Source organism: Gymnoscopelus microlampas (genome assembly GCF_963454915.1).
Source record: "Gymnoscopelus microlampas genome assembly, chromosome: 15".
Taxonomy (NCBI): Eukaryota; Metazoa; Chordata; class Actinopteri; order Myctophiformes; family Myctophidae; genus Gymnoscopelus; species Gymnoscopelus microlampas.
The window spans coordinates 14,943,960-14,966,442 of record NC_139952.1 but is presented as its reverse complement, the minus strand read 5'-3'; the positions used below and the strand labels follow the sequence as shown (position 1 = coordinate 14,966,442).

The following is a 22,483-nucleotide window of genomic DNA, read 5'->3' as shown; positions in this document are numbered from 1 at the left end:
CTCGCTAGTAACATGTAGGTAATATGTATGTCTATCAAATGTGGATTTATTGAAAGTTAACAGTCATTTTGGAATAAGGTCAATTTTCACTTCAATCTTTTTGCCCTTGGAGAAACGTATATGATATGATTCATCAAAAGACTGAGATGACGATGTTCCACAAGGGAACTAGTCGAATAACTGAAAATGTACTGTCCCACTAACTTGGTGTAGCCTACATCTCTTTTGCATTTTTTTGAGGATTTGGGGATTGCTGTGTGTGGTCCATTACCCCTCTTTTTTATTTTATTATTATTATAAAAATGGTGATGATGATAATAATAATGGTGATTATTAACATGTCTTGTAGCCTACCACTTTTTGTCCCCCAAAAAATAAACAAAATAATAATAAATGTATTATTAAAAAGAGTACAACTAAAAACTATTATTGAGAGCACACACGCATTTACAGCTTTATTCGCAAGGTTTTTAAACATCTGTAGGCCTTGCCCTACACAGTGTACACTGTACTTAAAACATGCAATATGGAACCTGATGTCCATTTTGCAAACACCTCAAGGCAAACCATGTTCACTTGTTAGCCTGTGCCTAGCCAGGAGGCAAGTTTCATGTTTCAGGCTGAAACATGAACTGAACAGAATTAAATCAAAATGCATGGTAGTCTATGCGTCTGCGTCAGCGTCTAAACTTACGTAAATTCCACACATGGACAGTCCCACAGAACAGAATGTGATCAGAGTAGCCTATTTAGTCTGCTAAAGGTTTTCATGATAGGCTTATTAATCACGTATACTGTCTGCTGATCTATCACCACGATGAATAGGTGCAGTGATTGAATTGAAAGGCCAAATATTGGCTGTCCATTGTGAATATAAAGTAGGCCTACTTATTTTCGAGTCGAGGAGAGCCATTCAACAGTGAATGAAGGAGAAGGGGGTTGTGATTGCTAAGTTCTCTCTCGCCAAGTCATCATGGCCCATTTTAGCCATCTCCACCTTTTGGTTGGTTGAACAAAACGTAGGCTATTAATAAATAATTATGCATGCTTTATTTATTTTTATTGATAATCTTATAGCCCATGCCCTATGTACAAAACACATCAGGTAATCAAGCAGCACATACATTGGTTTATTATGCATGGTACCAGTGGTGGAAGAAGTACTCAAATGTTTTACTTAAGTAAAAGTATCAATTAGTGCAATGTAGAAATACACTGTTATTATAAGTAAAAAAGTAAAAAGTACAAAAGTATTGGTATCAAAAGTAAGTAGAAAGCACTCATTATGTAGAATAACCCATTTCACACGTTTTCAAATGTATAAAATGTATAAAAGTCTTTTGAAAATATCAGATCTACAAGCTCACAATGCATGAGCTTGTAGATCGGCTGTTTTCAAATGGCCGAAATATAGGGCTGAAGTGGGTAGGCCTAATGCATGTTTTGTAATAATAATCAAAATCCACAAAGTAGTAGCCTAAATAAAGCTTTCAATTAATTGTAGCGGAGTAAAAGTATAATATTTGCCTCTGAGATGCATAGTGGAGTTGAGGTAAAAGTACTGAAAATTGGAAATACTCCAGTAAAGTAAAATACCTCAAAATTGTACTTAAGTAGAGTACTTGAGTAAATGCACTTAATTACTTTACATCATTGCATGCTACTTCCTCATGCCGGCTCCGACGAATGATGTCACCACCCGGAGTATTTGACACAGAAGTGCAAACCATCATAACTCAATGGTGAAACACATGACATACATATCATTGCACAGACAACAGTTTCAAGTGTCACGGTCCCGGTAAGTTAACTTTTCTCCATAGAGTTTAAAGAGATATTGTAACAAAGTGTTTAGATTGAGTTGACTGCGACAGTCTTCTATGTAAAAACTGTCTGATGTAGACGTATTTCTACTACAGTCAGTAAGCAATCTAATCTCCCTTTACGTTCAGCCTACAGAACAACATATGTCGTTTAGCAGAACGGATCAGGCATGATCCAAATATTGCCTAAAGAATGATTGACAGATAAGTTAAAAGATGTCCTTAAAATTAAGTGTTAATTGGATAGTGGCGAGGCATCAGACTGTATACAATTTATAGAGCTTAGTAAAATTACAAAAAAGAAAAAGAAAAGCTGGCTACAGCCAGTATGTCATTTTCATAGCCATACAAAATGGCTAACAAAATAACAAAATAAAGTTTAGTAGAATATCATTTATCATTCTTTTTTTTATTCTATAAATCTTAAATAGATGGGTATAGATAGACAAGCAGGTCCGCATAATAGGATGGGCTATTTAAAAAGATCGGAAAAAAAAATAAGATGCAATTTCTGTGCAGGTACATATAGGCTACTATTGTTTCTGTATTCATAATGTTTATATCTATAACTATCATAACAATAATATATTAATTGTTGTAAAGTCAGTTTGCTCATGCTGCCAGTGATTTAAATCCCAATAACATGAGCTAAACTATACTAACACTAATAAATGTGCTTTCTAAGCTGCATGGAAGATGGCACTAGATGAAAACTGGTGTTTGTTGTTTCATGTTGAAAAAGTCTGATATATTTTCAAACATTGTCAAAAAAAGTGGAAATAGCAGATCTACAAGATCTTGTAGATCGGCTATTTCCACTACTAATGTTTTTTTTTTTTTTTTAAGTTATTACATTTGTATATTTATATATATATCTGTGCAAATTCAAAGCCTTAAAGTTAAATAATTAAAATGTTAATGCACAATAATATGTGTGACAATCAATTGTCATGTAAAATGTCATAATCCTGACAGCCCTAATTATCTTCCCATGAAATAAAACACTGTATGCAGCCAACTGGAACCACACAGAGACTGACACAGATGCATGGATGTCAACAACCAGAATCCCGGGCCAGCAGCAGAATCCACCCTGTCTTGTCAACAAGAGAATGGAGCAGGGTGGTCACTCTTCTGCCCTAAATGAGTCCGACATCCCCCTGGGACCCCATGGAGAGACTCAGCTCGACTTCTTCCATAAGCTGGGGTATTCCACAGAACAGGTGCAGGACGTACTGCAGAAGTTTGGCCGGAACACAGACACTAACAGGTAGGGCTATCACGATCACAACATTTTAGTTGACAATTAATTGTTTTGCGAATGATTGTGATTAACGATTTAATTGTGTTTTTGGCCTTGAACACTGGAACATAAATACAAATTACGTTTCTGTTTGGCTTTTAGGCTATGTGAACAAAAATATAGTACAAAGAAATGACTGACAATGACGGGTACCAATAAAAAAAAAAAGAAATATTGTGCTTTGACCAAAATAGGCTTTTTTTTATATAATTAGGCTATACAATTATATAATGATATAATAATATAAGGCTATATAATATAAGGCTATATATAATTAGGCAAGACATTTTAATAGTGGAAATAGACGATCTAGCCGCGATGCAAGACTTTGTGGGCTTGTAGATCTGCTATTTCCTCATTTTTTTAAATGTATGTATGTAACATTTATCAACATGGTAACGATTACGAAGATTATGCAAAATCATTCTGAATCAGAATGAGCTTTATTGTCACATCATAGTTTACAGAAGTAAAAGTGGGTGAAATACGTTTTTGTGTGAATTTCACCCACTTTTTTTGCGAATACCGCAAATAACTGCGATCAGGCGATTATGTAATAATTGTGACAGGCGACTAACAGGGTTCTCGGGGAGCTGGTCCAGGCTGGGGTCAGCCCAGAAGAGAAGGAGGTGCCGGTCACCACCATGTCGGTGCTGGTGTCCAGGAGCCAGGAGGAGCACTCCATGTCTCTCAACAGAGAAGAGGCCGGTGGGGACGGGGACGCTCTGAGACCCATCGTCATTGATGGGAGCAATGTGGCCATGAGGTGGGAAAATGTAAAGGCTCATTGAACTAACAAACATGTGGTATGACATTAACAACATATTTTCAATTGTACAACACAGTCATCCAATGAAGTAGCCAACAAATAGCCTTCAGTATGTTTTTCCGCAAAGTATAGTTAGGCTGTTCAGTTCTAACATTTGCTGCCTTGTCATTATTTGGAGGTATCATTATTAGCCAATACGCTGGGCATTACTCTATTCTGGTTAACTTCTAACTTAAAATTGATGCTATTACGACAACTACTACTGCTACTACTACTAATGGTAATTAGTTCTTGAGGGAACCCCCTCAACGACCCCTGGGGGTCCCCAGACCCCATGTTGAGAACCACTGTTGTAGAAGATAATGAGGCAGTTTTTCAAACATGTGCTATTTAACCACTTAAACCGTACATACTTTGTTGACCGGGGTCCCCCAGGGGTCTATACTTGACTTAACCCCCTCCTTTTTTCCCTCTACACCAAAACTCTTTGCCATAAATAGCCGATTTACAAACTCACGTAGAGCTTGTAGAGCTGCTATTTTAGGCAAATGTTTGCCTAGTTTTGCCAAATGTTATGCTCAGAATAGGGATGCTTGGGTTCATGTGGTTAGACACCTGTTGTCATTTAATTAATTTAGAATACAGTACCTTCTGTCTATTCCAGCTCTCATAAATTACATAGTCTGTTCAGAATGCCCTCAGTGAAATACGCCTTAAGATAACATCTTATATTTCAGTCTCTGCCTGTGCGAAGACTCAACCTTTTCTGTCACACACGCACACGCACACGCACACACACACACACACACACACACACACACACACACACACACACACACACACACACACACACACACACACACACACACACACACACACACACACACACACACACACACACACACACACACACACTCTCTCTCTCTCTCTCTCTCTCTTGTCTGTTATTTTTACTGTCCCATTCTGTGCACACAACACAGGCACGCCTGTGCAGGTCCATTCTGCACTCACCGCTCAGGTATGCAAATCTTAACATGCAAATCACCGTTTTCCTCTCTCCTCAGGGAACTGTTGATTTATAGGTCTGCGCTGTATAGAAACAGGCCTGACAACACTTTAATCCTTTGCTCCATTCTTCTTAAGTCTGATTTATACTACGTCGTACGACAAAAATAGCCGGTTTACAAGCACCTGTAAAGCATATACAGTAAATTAAGCAATTAGTTATGATCACTCTACTACACTATAAAATCCTCAAATATGGGTCCATTTTGGTTTCATTTGTATACTCTCAGATTTAAATGAACACAGAGGATTTTGCTGTGCAATGTAGGTGGTTTGGCGCAATTGCATTAGAGATATTTATTTTGCTGCCTCCCTGTACCAATTCCATGTTTTTAAAATGTTTAGATTTCATTTGAAGGATTTTAAGTTTTTATGACAATAAGCAGAAAAATAAGAGCTGCTGCTTAAAGAAGATCAATTCAAAGTTCTATAGCTTATCTTCTATGACTTATCCTACAAATAATTGACTTAGGAATGGGACAAAAAATAAGCAATCAAGGCTTCATGGGGTGTGTAATATATAGCGGACCACGTCGTCAAGCTCATGTCGCTATGACTCAGCAATAACCATAGTTCCCAATGCTGTTACACCCAAATATGGAGTGTGTTGTTACAGCCTTAAATGTGTCGTCATGGCATCAGGGGCAAACAAATCAGTCAGCTCCATATATGGGAACAAAAGGGGCATATACTGATGACATCAGCGATCTCCATATATGGGTATAAAAGGGACAAGGACTACAAAGATCTCTCCATATATGGGCATATTGGATTGGTGGGATTGGCGGTGCGACGTATGTGTGAGGGCTGCGTAGTAGCCCAAACCTATATTGTTATATTTGGCCATTATCGAGAAGCTAGCTCACTAAAAACAGTAGTTTTGTAACTTCACAACAAATTATTTAGAATGTATCATTGTTAGCTAAATGTAGCAAATGAAAAGTTACTCATATTTTATTTGATTTATTTTGGTTCTCAGATTTTAACATTTCAGAAATGTGCTCATAGCAATTTTATCCTGGTATAAAACCCAATTAGTGTGTCTGAGACAAGTGGCCCGTCTAGTATTTTGCATAGCAAATGTTGTGATATGCTATGTAAGTACTGTAAGTGCTGCTGCGTTTTTGTTCACACACTGAGAAGCAATTGCATTTTTAATGTAGTGGTCACCATGATGAACACTGAATGTGTCAAATTGCTGTCTACTACAGATTTTTTGATAACTTGATATAATATGAGGTTTGGGGATATTGAATGAAATGAACAGGTTTATGCAGGTCATTTATGCTTGCAGTAATAAACACTGTTTCTTCATTTTCATTGTAAGCCATTGTTTTGTAACCTGACCTTGAATTTGTACTTCCATGTACTGTTATTCTCATGTCTTACTAAATAAAGTACATCAATCAATCAATCAATCAAGACTCCGCCAGAAATGTGATGCAAGCTTCTTCCATCTGGCAGAGTCAGGTTAATTGTTTTGTGCTTACTGTCATAAAGACCAACCACTTGCTTGCTTACTCATACCATTTCGTTTTTCATGTGCTTATTCAGCCACGGAAACAAGGAAGTGTTCTCTTGTCTGGGAATCCAGTTGGCTGTGAGCTACTTCCTGGAGAGAGGTCACACTGATGTCACTGTGTTTGTGCCCTCATGGAGGAAGGAGCAGCCCAGACCTGATGTCCCCATCACAGGTAGGATGACGGGAATGTGCTGCCATTTTGTGCCAGTTTGATATGCATTAGATATTAGACCACAGATGGACGGATTTGATACATTTTTTTAAAGAAAATTATCTCTGGGGCCCCAAACTATAATGTAAAATCCTCAGTGTTTATTTAACTCTGAGAGTGTACAAATGGAACCAAATGTACCCTGATCTAAAACTGAAAACTGAAAATGATAATGTGAAACCAAGGCTTGGCTGGGTGGATGATGAGCTAGACTGAGGTCCTACATGATTCTGAATAAAAAATGGAGAATAAAGGTTAAAGGTTTGTTGCCTTGAGCTTGTAAGGCCGTAAGCTTAATTTATACTCTTATCTTTATACTTTAGGCAGTATGTGTGGAAGCCGGTACGTTTGTTTTTGTTGGTGATAGTCAAATTGGTGAAGAAGCAGGGGGAGCAGTTCAACAGGGTGGGTTGAATTAGGCTTTTGTAAAGCAACAACAGGAGGTGTGGGATCCCCCTCCACCAGTCCTTCCAGTTACTGCCATCAGGTTGACGCTAAGTCACGCGCGCGTGTGCGTGCGCGTGTGCGTGTGCGTGTGTGTGTGTGTTTTAAATGTGCACTGCTGAGCCTGGTCAAAGAGACATTTCTGTTCCTTGTGACAGACAATAATGTTGTGTTGACTCTTGAATCTTGAATTAGACACTGATGGAAATACCCCAGAAAGTTTCCCCCTAATTTTTGATGTTGCTAATCAGGGACTTTTTTTGATCAGCTATATCATTTCCTGTGTTACTCATAGATAACAGCTGTTAATCTGTTACTGACAGTGGTTGTAAGAGCCTTGGCTGCGCATGATAATTTCTAGATGCAATTTTCATTGTCCTATTCTGCAGAACCTGTTTGCTTTTGATATAATTGACAATTGATTCATTCATAGAGGGGAAAACATTTCATTGGAGAGGGAACTTATTAAGGCCTTTTTGTAGGTTCTCCTCACAATGTCTAATATTAAAATTACCTTTCAGAAAATAGTAGAGGCAATTATATAAAAGTGTTGGTTGCTTTTAGCAGTGCTTCAGTTCATTAGTATTCATCTATAGAATCACAATTATTTGTTATTGCCAAGTATGTGCACATACAAGGCGTTTGTCTCAACTATTTACTTAAAATATAAAGATTAGCAAAACCAACTAGAAACTAAACATTATGCGATATATTGTACACTATAGACTATAGAGACTGGTAGAGCAACATACGCAGAAATAAATATGAATTCTTGTTTTAGTCATTAATCTGGCATCTACCCTATCTTTTTCCTTTCATATGCTGCGAAGACCAAAACATTCTGCGGAACCTTGAGAGGAAGAAATGTCTGGTATTTACACCTTCGCGCCGCGTTGCTGGCAAACGGGTGGTCTGCTATGATGACCGCTTCATTGTCAAGCTGGCATACGGATCTGATGGCATCATTGTGTCCAATGACACGTACCGTGATCTCCAAGGAGAGAACCCGGAGTGGAAGCGGTTCATAGAGGAGAGGCTACTCATGTACTCCTTTGTTAATGACAAGTAAATCATCTTCTGTCACTACTTGCTTCTTGAAGTATTAGGCAGATCATTTATGAAGTGCTATAAAGAGGACCTAACGCATTAATCTCATCTGCAGGTTTATGCCTCCCGATGACCCTCTGGGTCGCCATGGACCAACTTTGGACAACTTCCTGAGAAAGGTCCCAAGGACACCCAAAAAGCAGCTGTGTCCTTATGGTGAGGCCACTTTAATTTAATTTAATGATTTTTCAATATCTGGTCTCACTCTGTATGATATAATATAACTCTGTGTGCATTTTGTATTTATGTGAAAACATTTAAAAAATAAATTGACAGCACATTTAATCTCATAAATGTATCCTCATTCAGGGAAGAAATGCACTTATGGAATTAAATGTAAATTCCACCATCCAGACCGTCCCAACCATTCCCATTGCTCTCTTGCCGATGAGCTTCGCGAGAAGGCCAGGCAATCTTCATCAGCCCATAAACATTCTTTGTTGGGTTCTGGTCCAGTGACTGCCAATAGCCTCTCTCTGGAGGCAATGGCCCAGAAACTGACCCTGGAACAGTGGAGAGGCTCATTGAAGAAAGGCCACACCAGTGAAAATGTTGTTCTGGTCAAAGGGGGTCGCCGTACCAGCAGAAGGCCTCCATCTAGGAAAGAGAAGGCCAGTCAACACTCTCCTTCTGACCTGGACTCTCCTTTCTCCTCTGGCTCTCAGGAGCAGCTGGACTCTGGTTTGGGCTCCATAGATAGTCCACCAATTGAGACCTACTGGGACCCCGCTGATCACCGCTGTGGAGCCAGTTACGGGAGCTTCCATCCAAACTCGACTTCCAGGCCACTCCAATGTGAGGCAACAGTACCCCTAAAAGTGCACAACATAGGTTCCCCTAAAAGTACACCATGTAGTTGCTGCTCGCATGTTCCGTCCTCTTCGTGGGCCACAGGTGGCTTCCATCCTCATAGCCAACACCATAGCATGGCGACAGCCAGCACCCACCACCCAGACATGATAGCTTACACTCCTCCTGCTCATTACTATGGCTATGGGACATCTGTGTATCCAGTCAGCATGCATGCACACAGCCACCCAGCAGAATTCCAGCATAGCAGGGCTCAAGACTCTCTCCACCAGGCCTACTGGTCAGATCCATTTCAGGGCTATCCTCAAGCTCCGTCCAGAATGTCTGGAGAGAAGCCACACTGGGAGCCCTCCCATATGACACAACCAGGTCCTTGTAGAAAGGAGAGAGAGGATGTCCGAAAGAAGCTCCTAGCTATCTTTAATGCCCGTCTGGTAGACACGGCCATGGACATGTTTCCTCAATTGATGGATCCACAAAAGTTGGCTGCTGAGATCCTGATGCTACAAAGTCAAGGTAGGCCGCTGAAATAGGGTCAGAATTGACCAGCGTTGTTCCATATAAGGTTGAACTCTGTTCAAAAGACTGTGTAAGCTGTCAAGCCTGAATGCTATTGTGGTGAGATTGGTATCTCACCTTGTAAAAAACAGCGCAAATGCAGAGGTTGTATCCTGTTGATGCAAATTGTATCTTTTATGAATAATGCATAGGGAAGTGCATTCTAAAGCTCCTGTGTTTTAGGGCTGGGGATAATGGTGATATGTATAAATAGCCATTATGTATTAGTGAACCTATGGCATGTTGCCATACAGTAAGTAAAATTATAATCAATTTAAAGATTTAATTGCTTGTAATTTTGGCACCATGTGCCATTGTAGTTTGTGCTGCTATCCATTGCCGTAATGTTGTGTATGTGCCCTATGGGCCATTTATTGATATTTACAGCAGGGATGTCAATTTTGTATCACTCAGTATATCCTGCATGATATAACATTACACTTTCAAAAAGAAAATGAAAACATGACAATTTTCGTTTTCCACTGTTATGTCACTGTGCCAATGTAATGTCAGTGATGTAATTCAATCGCCGTTTTTCTAGTGGATCAGCAAGTTGCTGTGCATTACACATCAGCACTGACTGAGATTTTACAACTTTCTGTGTTTTCAATCTGATTTATAATCTGTGTTGTAGTACACTGTAAACATGTTTACATAGGGCATTTTAATGTATGTCGTCCTCTCTAAACAGTAAACATTCATTAGAAAAGATTATGCCTATTTGCATTTTCCATACATCTATACTATTTAGACAGTCATTTATTTATTTATCCTAATATGTAGCTGTTGTCAATATCAAGCAACAACAAACGTATACTGTTGTATTGACGTTTTAATTTTCTGAAAACATTAAAAATATGAAAATCGAATTCACCGTTTTTCATACGTTTTTGTCCATTCTTTTAAATCCATTTTCAATGGAACAAAAATGTTGATGTGGTTTGTTGAAATTTGACGGTTAAAAACACTCCCTTTTGGGAGGCACAAAAATGTTTTTGTCCTCACTAGACGTACAGTATGTTCTTTTATATCCTGTGATTACATGTAGTATTGACATTATGCATTTCAGCTTGGAAACATGCAGCCACTTGTCTAACTGGAGCATCACATTTTTTTTCATTACGTTATTTTATACATGGGGTGCAGGCTATACATTGACATTTAATTCAATTGAACTGAACTGAATTGAATTACTCTAAACTCAATATTTATAGTTACATCTCATTCCTAAAACATTTTTAAGAGGTTGCTAAATAGAACCTTGAATTGTATATGAGCAACAGAATTCCTCTACAGCAACAAAACAAATAACAATAACAACAATAACAATAACAATGCTTATAGCACCAGGGCCAGGAGGGTTTTCAAGCCATAAGTTCAATAAAATGTGGGTCCCTTTCATCAACCATGTACATATTCTGCAGCTGGAGCCCACCATGGCTATCTGAGTGTCCCTTTTCAGCTTTGGTTGGTATGTGCCACACATGGCCAATATATCTGGTGTACTTAATGATTGACTATTTTGTTTCTGATGTGCATTTCCATTTTTAATATATATAGTGTTTTCTTTTTATTTGTTTTGTTTTGTGTTACCTTTATGAATTCTTATTCAATAAACATGTGAAAATAAATCGTTAAGAGGTCAAGGTCACAATCAAGACACAAGAGAAGTTTGGTGCTTGAAGGGTTTTCACCTATTTAATTGCTGTTACAACAAGATGGACACTGACGCCACATTCTTGTTATTCATCTACATAAACCTACATGCATACTGATCTTTGCAATACATTTAAAAGCTTCTAGATGTCCTATATAGATATGTTCATGCTTGTAGAGAGATGGTAACAGATAATGCATTATTTCATTTGAAAAGGAGGAAGTGGAAAGATTTACTACCCGAGGTTAAGATGCATCAGTTAAGGCAAACAACATGTATCCAGGTTTTTATTTAATAATCATCAATAATATTTTGATCTTTTGTTTTTAGTATAGTATTCCATATTACAAAAAGTCACTTGTCTTGACTATAGCATCAAAATAAACAAAGACAGAGAGTCAGAGCCAGAGCAAAAAGAACATTTAAACTGCCACTTAACTTGCTAATAGTATGTCTGGATCATAGCAGACAGGGCAATTTACTGTTCCAAAAGATACACCCTGTTACAAATGATGGAACACAAGTTCAGGCATGGCTTGGTGTTCCTAGAATGCTGAAAGTCAAAGATAGAGAGGACAGTGTCCAGTGTGTAACATTTTGTTTCCCACTGACTAGTGGTGGCGATTTTGGTTGCCTAACACTTTAGTACCAAACTTTAATACTACAGGCTGGACTGCCATGGAATTTGCTATGCAGGTTCATGCTCACCAGAGGAAGAACCCTGCTGTTTATTTGTTTAATTATTTATATGCTGACCTTATGGCCTTTCCTTTAGTACCACCCTTGGCTAAAATGTCCACACATAATGGCCGGATTGCCGTGACATTTGCTGAGCGACATGACATCATGCTGGTCCAGTGCAGAGGGTTCTGAACTGATGAGAGCAAGTGTTGCCGTCTACAGTATTTAGTCTAGAAGATGATGAGATTAAACCAGGAGATCACATTTATTCATTTGTTTGTTTATTAATTAGTTATTATTATTTTTCATTTTTATTTAAAACCTTCCTTTCACCTTTGTCAATTTTCAGCCATATAAAGATCAGCCTGCCCTGGAGTCTGGAAGAGCACAGAAATGGCTCCTCCTGCAGGATTAACAATGAATGGTCTTTTTCTGTTTGTTTTATGGTCCTTTATATTGAACAGCTACGCCTGGTGGCTCTGGTCCAGAGCTACGCCTATGGTGAGAGGTGATCTGTTAAAAGCTACTAAACATTAACTTAAAATACGCATATTTCCATTTACATGAAATGTGGCAAATAGCTGATATTTTAAGAATCTACAAATAACTCTTTCTAAAAGCTACTAAAACGTTATGGTGTGTACAATATTTGCATTTATATTATTTACTGTACTATTATAGCTGTTATTTTAATATCGACAAATAACATCTGTTTCATGCATGGATAGACGGATACAGGATAGGTGGGCACTATAGGGTCATCTGGGCACCATATGTTTGGGAAGATGGGCATTGGGCGGGCACTAGGAAGAGTGGTAAAATTAATTCTGATAATGATGTACCGTGCATGTTCACATCATGTATACTTTACATTACTTTTTTTTGGTTTACATTTTGGACAAAATAGCCAATTTTATATCGAGTTGCCCACATGTCCCTAGTGCCCACCTATCCTGTATCCAATGGAACAACCACTGAAACTTTGTCTTTACATACAAGACACACATTTAGCATCTAGCATCATTGTTAATAAAGTATTCAATTTCACAGGCAGTGCACCAGTGCACCTAGTGCCCAGTCTGCCGGGTGCCCACATGTCCCTAGTGCCCACTCTTCCTAATGCCCAGTTTTCCCTGTGCCCAGTCTCCCTGATGCCCATATTTCCCTAGTGCCCACTCTTCTCCACCCCTAAGTGCCCACTCTTTCAGGTGCCCACTCTTCCCAGTGTCCAGTTATCCCGGTGCCCAATCTTCCTGGTGCCCAGATTTCCTTAGTGCCCACTCTTCTCCACCCCTAAGTACCCACTCTTCCAGGTGCCCACATGTCCCTGGTGGCCACTCGTCCAAGGTGCCCAGTTTTCCCCAGTGCCCAGAATGTTTTGGTGCCCAGTCACCCGATCCTGTTAACGGATAGACTACAGGTCCCATAAGTCAACTGGGTCTCCTGCGCAGTCGCAGTTTGAGATCTCATCGTATTGACACCGTTTGTGTTGTTTTAACCCAGTTACCGCTGTGCAAGTGTGCTTATCTCTGTGGGAGCCAACAAAAACTATGTTGCAATTATGTAGCCACAGTGTCTCGGTGGTTTAAGGCACTGTGACACCACTCTGATTCGTTTCGATCGCATGGCTGCTAATTAGCTAGCCAGATGCTACCTATCAAGCTAGTGGGAGCTTTGTGATGTGGTATTTTGTTTTTGTCTTTTCTCATTGCAGTGGCTGGATGGATAGCAAAGCTAACTTAGCTAACAAATGCTAGCCTCCTGAGAAACCCACCACCACTTTGCTCAGCCCACGTTTTGAAGGGGGAAATACATATCGTTTACATATTCTCTCCTAATGCCATTCGGGTTATTAAGTGCTCAGCTAAGATGTGGCAAAGTGTCGGGCTCACAGTGCTGGTCATTGTGGCCACAATTGTGTGTGCGTTACTCTTCATGCTTTTTGGTAAGTTTCACAAACAATCTAGCTATCTTGTTTCTTTATATTGTTGCTAACTTATTTATTCAACGGCTACGCTGCTAGTAAATACACTATGTACGTTGAACTGTCTGGAACCACTTGACATTGTTATGATGCAATGGTAACAGGATAGGTGGGCACCAAGGAAGAATGGACACCTCGGTATTAACTTGGCTATTTTTCCCCAAATGTTAAAAACTAAAAATATTTGGAAAATATTTTTATGTTAAGTAAAGTATACATGATTAGAACATGCTTAAACATTCGTCAATTAAGGTCTAATATTTCTACAATTGCTACAGAACCTGTATATACATTTTGGGGCATACACAAGAAGTCTGATCATGATGTACCGTGCATTTTCACATCATGTATACTTACCATTACTTAAGACAATTTTTCAAATGTGTATATATTTTTTTACATTTTGGACAAAATAGCCAAAATAGCCCAGATGTCCCTAGTGCCCACCTATCCTGTATCCGTTATAACACAATTATGTAAGCAGCGCATGGCAATAAGCCACGTTAGAATACGAAGGTTGGTTTGAGCACAGCAAGTCCTTAAAGTTAATTTGTACGAGTCTCGTCAAGAATATGACACGGTGTGTTGAATAGCTTTGCCTAACTGGATTCTATTTCAAAAGAGTTTCTATTTTTATCGTGCGAAGGGGGAAGGGAGAGTCACTGAAATGGACATGACAGCTCCCTTCACCTTCTTCTTCAGCATATTCTGCAATTGACCTTTTAAAGACATGGCTTTGTGTAATTTCTAAATATTTACTTTGTCTACTGTCAATAACTTTTTTCTTTTGTCTGTACATTAGTCATGTCACGTTCTTTTTGTAAAAGTGACCCATGCTTTATTTGATATACTACTGTGTTGTTGATACAACTTTGACAGCAGATTTTTCACAATTGTTATTCTGACCCTTCCTTCAGGTTGGTATGTAGTTTGGCAGCTTTTCCTGTCCAAGTTCAAGTTCCTGCGTGAGCTGCTGGGGGATGCTGGTTCTCCGCAGGCCGAAACTCAGCCGTCCGAAACCAAGAGTGAACGTTCTGCTAGTGCTGCTGTCCGCAACCGGCCCAAGACTGCACGCCAAAGACTTGTTGCTCCGGAAAGCACTACATAGACCCTCCATCCCAAACGGTCTACTGTTTACCATCACTCTTTTACCTGCTACACAGACATGAAACCTCTGTTTCACAATGACCGCTTATATTAAATGTCCTGTCTGATCATTTGAACATTTACCCATCCATGCCTTTTCTCTGCACTACCTAAGGACCTTGCTATCAGTCAGTACTCGGCCCTCCTCACCAGGACACTTTAAAACTGACCGGGCAACTCTTCTGGATTCAAAGGGATAAACAATCCAAGTGACTGGCCATTTCTTTGTAGCACCTGTTCAGTCTGTATACATGTATCCTCCTAGTTGTATGTGGAGCTATGATTTCATTAACTATCCAGCTGCTGTTGCTGCATCACAAGAAGACACATGGCTGACAAGTTTATAGCATAATTATATGTGTACACTTTATATAATTTGATCTTAATAGTTGTTTTAGTTCAAGGAAAGCCTACTTTGACAGGTGTAGAGCTTCTAGAAGACCATTATGTAGAACTGGGTAAAAAAAACTGAAAGAAGCAATTTGTGTAACTGACAACTTAAGGTAATGTATTTTTCTTTGGGGAAAATATTCTTGTAATAAGTTCAATGAAAAAGCAAAATGTTTTGCTTTGATTTTATTGTCGTATGTACACTATGTATTAGTAATTACTTACCATGCAAGAGTGTCACAACCAATAGATAGGCCTATTGTCAAAGCCTCCCCGAAAGAAAACAAAACTACCAGGGCTACATTCCAATAGTGTTGTGATCCTTTTTCTTGCAGCTTCTTCTAGACACTCAAAAGATATTGAATTGCCAAGAGAAAATGACAGTGAAAGGAATCATTTTAGACCTCTGGTAATGTTAAAGTGGTTGTATGCAGTGTTAACAGCCTACCGTGAGTGGATAATGAGGCTTGATACCGCAGGGGTGGGAAACCCTGCACTTGTGATGTCTTCTCCTGTGTCCTGTGCCTCTGTCTGTACCAGTGCCTGTCTAGATGGCATCCACTGTTTGTTACTATGGCCTCTGATTCTTTTTTATTGCGAACAATAAATTGGTTTCCATTACAGAGCAAAACAAGGCTGACCAGTCCAGAGCTTAGTTATTTGTCGCTCGATTCACCAACAGGTGAACAAAACTGTTATGCATCATATTACTGGAAGAAATAATTTAGCACTCAAGCATTTCAAATGAACAAATACTGTTGTAAATGTTTTTAAGTCCTCATGGCTCTATTGGACAACTGTCTTGTTGAGAGAAAAGGTCTATAGGCAATGTAATGGTTGTGTGTGTGTGGTTGGTTTAAAAGTTTTTAGTATTGGCTGTAATTTACCTTCATAATAAATATATTTAATAAAAAATACAAAGATGTTTTCATATATACTGTATACAAATTAGCTTTGTTACACTGGTATGAAATAATTGGTATTGTAATAAGGAATGATGGGTTTCATTTAAACGGTTCCATAATAAGAATGACTCATTCTCAAACCCAAAGTGGAGATGAAGTGTGGCCCAGTTAATGATAATGCCCCACCTGCTGTCTCTGAGTCCCAATGTTGTCTTGGCAATAAAACTACAAAACATTTGATGTGCTATGACCCTAGGCTATGACATGCACATGGCAGTTTGGCATGTTATTTGACACATCCCTTGCTATAGAGGTGAATCACTTAAAACCCTATATACTTTGTTGACCGGAGTCCCCCAGGGGTCTCTATACTAGCCCCCATCCCTTTTCCCTCTATATTCAATTCAATTCAATTCAATTCAATCTTTATTTCAGACTCAGAGTCCATACAACAATACATATGACAGTTGCTCATTGCTAAAACTCAGATATAAGCAGTACTAGTAGTTCTCAATCTTTTCTGGATAAGGGTCCATTTGGGGAAAAAGTGGCTTCTGACCACTTAACACAGCAGTGTAGTTTTTAGCCGCTAGCTGAAAGCGCGGCTCTACAAACAGGCTCAGACAGTGTCATCCCCGACATGTATTTGTCTATTGGCTGTCCTGGCTGTCCTTCACTACTTTAAAGCCAATGGACGGCCGTCCTTTGCAGCACCCGCCTCCCCTCGCAGCACCGCGGCGCAGGGGAGGCGCCCCCTTACCTCTGACTGCAAAGGTCTAATAGTGGCCAAACAACGGATGCACGCTTATACAGTACTTGAGTAAATGTACTTAGTTACTTAGAACATTTATTTTTCGCCGACTTCACATCGCCCGTCCCCGCAGGGAAGGGGGTTCCCTGGCTCAAAATAGATTGGGGGGGCGGGGCTGTTGACAAATACATATTAATCTGGGGGTCCATGAACATGTTTGAGCACGCGAACGGCGTTTTCCTTTCGCCTCCGAGGCACCCAAACCAGTAGAGACGCGAAAGGAGTTGGGGAGAGCCTGGCTGTGTTGTTGACTGACAACAGATGCACGCTTTTATGCGAAACAACAACAATACAACCTGGCGCAACAGTTGCGTGCATTAGCGCAAGATGAGGACAAAGGAAACATATGAAAAGGCTACTACAGTCAAGTAAGTTGGACTGAATGACTATGCCCGTGCCGTGGGTTTCAATCACCGTCACACAGAGTACTCACACACGCGCATACTGTCCGAAATGGGAGGCATGCGATAATCCGACAGACCTTTTCTCCGACTATGTGGCATCCGCGTGCGGTTAGGGAATGGTTAGGGTTGGACTTCAGTGCTAAGCCTTTTTAGAAAGGTCACCCTTTCAGAAAAAGGCAGAGCAAGGAATTTTTGCTCTCGCCATCTTACCTTTGAAAGAAAGTATTTTTGGGATCCTGTTACTCTTTAATTTTAAGGTCCTTATAATTTCACATTCTGTTCTGTTTAACTAAGTCTTTAAACTACATTCTAAATCTTTGCCATAAGTTCTTTTTGGCTGGTTCCCCTTTCCTAGAGGGGGGGGGGGAGGATTCCCAATTAGGGTTAACCATTTAACCTTTCTTTAAGGTTTAGGTTTTTAGGCATGTTTACAAACTATAAAATAAAATAAAATTGCCAGTGAACTTTGTGAGAAGTGTTCACTGGGGACTGTGCATGGCAGGTAAGTCCAGTCATCCTGAGTCCCACCTGGACCGCATACCAAAAAATCATCCATAATCTCATTATAAGAATGGTACAGGATTAGGACTCAATAAAAGATTTAAGAAAACAAATGTAGTTTTGGACCATGCTGGAGGCCCGCCGACTCCGCAGACCTTGAGGCTGAGGAGTCGCGTCCGAGCGCCTCCAGGCGCGAGTGCCCGCGACGCCCAGCCGATGGGCTGCTAGTCGACTCAGCGCCGTCCGAGTTATGTACCGATAGGCACAGAATCGTAAATGATGTTTGTGGGGACTGCGTTTGCCCCCACTGACCTTCCCAGTGACTGCTGAGGGCAGGATTGTCCAGATTCCTGAGTCTTTTCTATATTAGACCGCATACCAAAAGGTCATATTTTAACTGGCTAAGTTTTCACATTTGCAAAAACATATTCCAACTCTCACGTTGATCCTATTTTAAATGGCTAAGTTTTCACATTTGCAAAAAACATTTTATTATTATTATTATCATCCTCTCACCTCTGGGTGTGCGTGCGGGTTTGGTTCGGGTTTAGTATTGAAACGTCGGAGCGCTGCGCTGTCGGAGGAATGCGCTGTCGGACTAACGTACTGCACCCGTCTGAAATACTCTGAAAACAGCCGATCTACAAGCTCACAATCATTGTACAGTACTGGAGTAAATGTAGTTACTTTACACCTCTTAACAGACGAACATACGTGTTGAGGCTCCGAAAATCTGTACGAGCCACAACTCACTATCTCTCGCCCCTAAACACGGTTGCCCCTGATCGCAACGGTCTGGGGTGAGCGATCAGTGCCGTTCTGCCTCGCCCCTAAACACGGTCGCACCGGATCGCAAAGAACGGTCTGGAGTGAGTGATCTGCTTTGCCCTTCAGTGCATATTTGCATGCACATGATGATATTGTTGTTGTGGTTAAGTTGAAATAAAAGTTGCACAAGTTGTAACAATAGTGCTGTATCATTACTTTGTTGCAGTAATCAATTCATTATAATATACGTACAATGACTGACAGAATATATATATATATATATATATATATATATATATATATATATATATATATATATATATATATATATATATATATATATATATATATATATATATATATATATATATATATATACATACATATAAATATATAATCCAAATATTATTTAACTTTTTCTTTTCAAGATATTTTTGAAAATAGCCGATCTACAAGCTCAAAAAGCATCGTGAATGCAACACTTTGCGAGCATGTAGATCTGCTATTTTCAAATAGCCAATGTACTAGTCTGTGCTACTGCTCGTATGTATGTATGTATGTATGTATGTATGTATGTATGTATGTATGTATGTATGTATGTATGTATATATATATATATATATATTCCAAATATTATTTAACTTTTTCTTTTCAAGATCTTTTTGAAAATAGCCGATCTACAAGCTCAAAAAGCGTCGTGAATGCAACACTTTGCGAGCATGTAGATATGCTATTTTCAAATAGCCAATGTACTAGTCTGTGCTACTGCTCATCCTAGTCGCTTCTTTTGGCCTTGTTTTCATAGAACTGACTGCTTATTTCACTCATGCAAGAGAGCCTAGTCAGCCTACGTGAAACATAACATCACACTTTTGCGGATTCCCCTGTATTGCACGTTTAGATGGAGAAGCGAGGCTGCGCCATTTTCACCCTGAAAGGCGGTTTCACTTAGGATTAGGGTTGCACTTAACTTTCATAGCCTAAGCATAAGTAGGCTTGGCTAACTATTTTTGTTGTTGATACAACTTTAATTTACTTCTACTCAACTACATCTCAGAGGCAAATATTGTACATTACATTATAAAACATACATTTACCACTTTAGCCCTATTTTACACCTACAAGTATAATACCTACTTGTAGATCTGCTATTTTCAAACATTTACAGAGATTGCCAGGTGGGGAGAGTCTTGTTTTTTCCCCCGTTTTTTTTGCTGAATCTGCTGTTTTTTTAGTGTGTTCCGGTGCGTTAGCCTGGCTCCACCCCTGAATCGCTAGCCGTTGTCCTAAAACACCCTGCCCCGGCTCTAATCCAGCGGCCTCGGAGCGTGAAAAAAATGGGCCAGTGTGTTTTTGGGACTAGCGTTCCTTTACCACCCGGTAGTGAAAATAGCAGATCTTCAAGCTTACGATGTGACGCATTGTGAGCTTGTAGATCTGCTACGTTCACTGCTTTGAGTCCCGGGGAGACATCAAATTTATGTTTTGGGTCCCGAGCTACAATGTTTGGGAACCTCTGGTTTAAAAGATGCTAATAATATCTTTGTTTATTGTAGCTACTCCACTTATTCATTAACTGCTTTTACTTGTATTAAACGTTATAGCTGGATAGCTGTTCTGAATTGTGAACCAGCAGTAGACAGGGGTCTTTTCTGAGGGAAACATTAGCCGAAAATAGCAGATCTACAAGCTCTCAACGCCTCGCACAGCGAGGCGTTGAGAGCTTGTAGATCGGCTATTTTTGGCAAAGAGGCTAGGTGTAGAGGGAAAAAAAGAGCAGATTAAGTAAAAAGCAATGTTTTTATCTGAAACACAATTGTATACAATATAGAGGGGGTCCCTGCTTCATCTCTCTATCAGCTAGGGGGTCTCTGGCCTGAAAACGTTGAAGACCCCTGTACATTACTGTCCTTGAGCACTAATGATAAGTTCATGTATTTGAACATTAGATGGCAGCAGTGTACTAAAGCTAATTAGAAGTGTCCGGGCCTTTAGGGATGGAACACATTCGTTCAGTTCATCCACACAGGTTTCCTAGGCACTCGACTCGAGCTTACTGGGGGGGGGGGGGGGGGGGGGGGCATTATGGCCATTCATTTGCTTTTGTAGTTTGGCCTTCATAATTTCAGAGTACTCCAGCAATAGACACTAGTAGGGCTGGGACTTGAACATGGACTCTCTGTACTGACATTGAGACCGTTAGACTACATAACAGTTCAGGTGGGTGTTTTTTTGTTTGCCATAACCACTCAACTTTCCTGTCTGGAAACAGCGGGGAGCAACACTGCTCCACCACCGTAATGAGTATTGGCTTCGGTGCCTCCCCAGGCTGGACAACCCTGTGCGCCTTGCTTGCAGAGACGGGATTCAAACCTGTGGCCCTGGTTGCCGTGTGGCTTTCGATGCCAAAGACCACATAGGTGTCCACCAACTATCCGCTGCCCTACGGCACCTCCACACATTTACACATGTTTATTTTAGTGCAGTTTAAGTGTAGTTTCTGGATGTTAGTGTTCAAAACATGTATTGAAGCAGGAGGTTTTGATCACACGACCTTTGGATCATGTAGGCCTAGACAGTGTCCTAACACAGCGACCTACCACGCTGCCTGCTTCGACCTTGTTTTCTTCCTGCTTTAACTAACAGCAGACAACAATACAAACAAAAATATATCAAGATATGCAGTTGAATTTATTTTAGTTTTTCATACAGGTATATCATTGTTTGTTGTGCTGTTCCTTGTCTGGATTGTTTATGGAACAGCTTTGAGCACAATGGAAACAAGCCTCTGGATTTTTTGTGATGAATTCATTTGGCCACACATAAGTAACATGTTCCAATAGCTCACTGTGTAAAGACACTGTCTACATGTTCCTAAAGTCATGGGTTCAACTTCAACAAATATTTGAATTCTTGAAATTTCTTTGACAAATTTTAAATACTTTGAAAGTTTTAAACACAAATCTATTTAATGGGTGTACTTTACCTTTTTACCTTTCACTCCACTACATTTCAAAGGCAAATATTGTGCTTTTGACTCCACTACATTTATAGGAAGGGGGAAAACAATACATTATGAATTACAAATTCAACTTAAGCCCTATTTCAAATATAATGAAGAACAGAATGAACATACTGTAGTAGATCCAAAACTGCATTCAGACAACATAATGCAATAAATAAATAGTACCATCGGCATCTCCATCTTCAAATTGTGTGTCAATGAAGTTGTAGAACAGTATAATACAACAAATAAAAAGTATGATCACTATCTCCAGTGAAGTTGTTGACAGTATGGGGCGGCAGTGGCTCAGGGGCAGAGTGGCCGGTAAAGCAGCTAGATGGCAACCCAGCCCAGGGGTTCCCAGTTCGATCCTGGGCTCCCCCAGAATTAGTGTTGAAGTGTCATTGAGCAAAATGCTGAACTCCTAATTGCTCCTGTCCCGGTAAACCAGGTGCCTATTTGCTTTTTGACACCATGTCTTCACTTGTCTGCATGTGAATACAGTTTTTACTGTAAAGGATGAATAACCTGTTGCAGCAACTTGATAAAGAATCATCACAGCTCTCCTTCAGTGTTTACTGATGGACCTGTAATCAAAGTATACAACAGCACAGTGATTC

General features: G+C 39.8%; 2 protein-coding genes across 2 annotated transcripts; both read left to right on the top strand.

Annotated features, from left to right (window-relative positions):
• Positions 1–1,699: 1,699 nt before the first annotated feature.
• Positions 1,700–11,271, top strand: zc3h12ab (zinc finger CCCH-type containing 12Ab). Its single transcript, XM_084081397.1, has 7 exons — positions 1,700–1,801; positions 2,838–3,093; positions 3,707–3,892; positions 6,515–6,654; positions 7,968–8,202; positions 8,300–8,400; positions 8,554–11,271. The coding sequence occupies exons 2-7, from the start codon at positions 2,876–2,878 to the stop codon at positions 9,585–9,587; spliced, it is 1,914 nt and encodes a 637-aa protein (XP_083937523.1). The 5' UTR covers positions 1,700–1,801; positions 2,838–2,875; the 3' UTR covers positions 9,588–11,271.
• Positions 11,272–13,417: 2,146 nt separating this feature from the next.
• On the top strand, positions 13,418–16,392 carry smim13 (small integral membrane protein 13). Its single transcript, XM_084080165.1, has 2 exons — positions 13,418–13,895; positions 14,852–16,392. The coding sequence occupies exons 1-2, from the start codon at positions 13,820–13,822 to the stop codon at positions 15,040–15,042; spliced, it is 267 nt and encodes an 88-aa protein (XP_083936291.1). The 5' UTR covers positions 13,418–13,819; the 3' UTR covers positions 15,043–16,392.
• Positions 16,393–22,483: the final 6,091 nt, after the last annotated feature.

Bases quoted from the DNA above. Each gene is read 5' to 3' on its own strand.
- smim13 (XM_084080165.1), top strand. From the start codon at position 13,820: ATGTGGCAAAGTGTCGGGCTCACAGTGCTGGTCATTGTGGCCACAATT. The intron at 13,896-14,851 runs GTAAGTTTCACA...CCCTTCCTTCAG, and splicing joins GTTACTCTTCATGCTTTTTG to GTTGGTATGTAGTTTGGCAG.
- zc3h12ab (XM_084081397.1), top strand. From the start codon at position 2,876: ATGTCAACAACCAGAATCCCGGGCCAGCAGCAGAATCCACCCTGTCTT. The intron at 6,655-7,967 runs GTAGGATGACGG...TATGCTGCGAAG, and splicing joins ACCTGATGTCCCCATCACAG to ACCAAAACATTCTGCGGAAC. The intron at 8,401-8,553 runs GTGAGGCCACTT...ATCCTCATTCAG, and splicing joins AAAGCAGCTGTGTCCTTATG to GGAAGAAATGCACTTATGGA.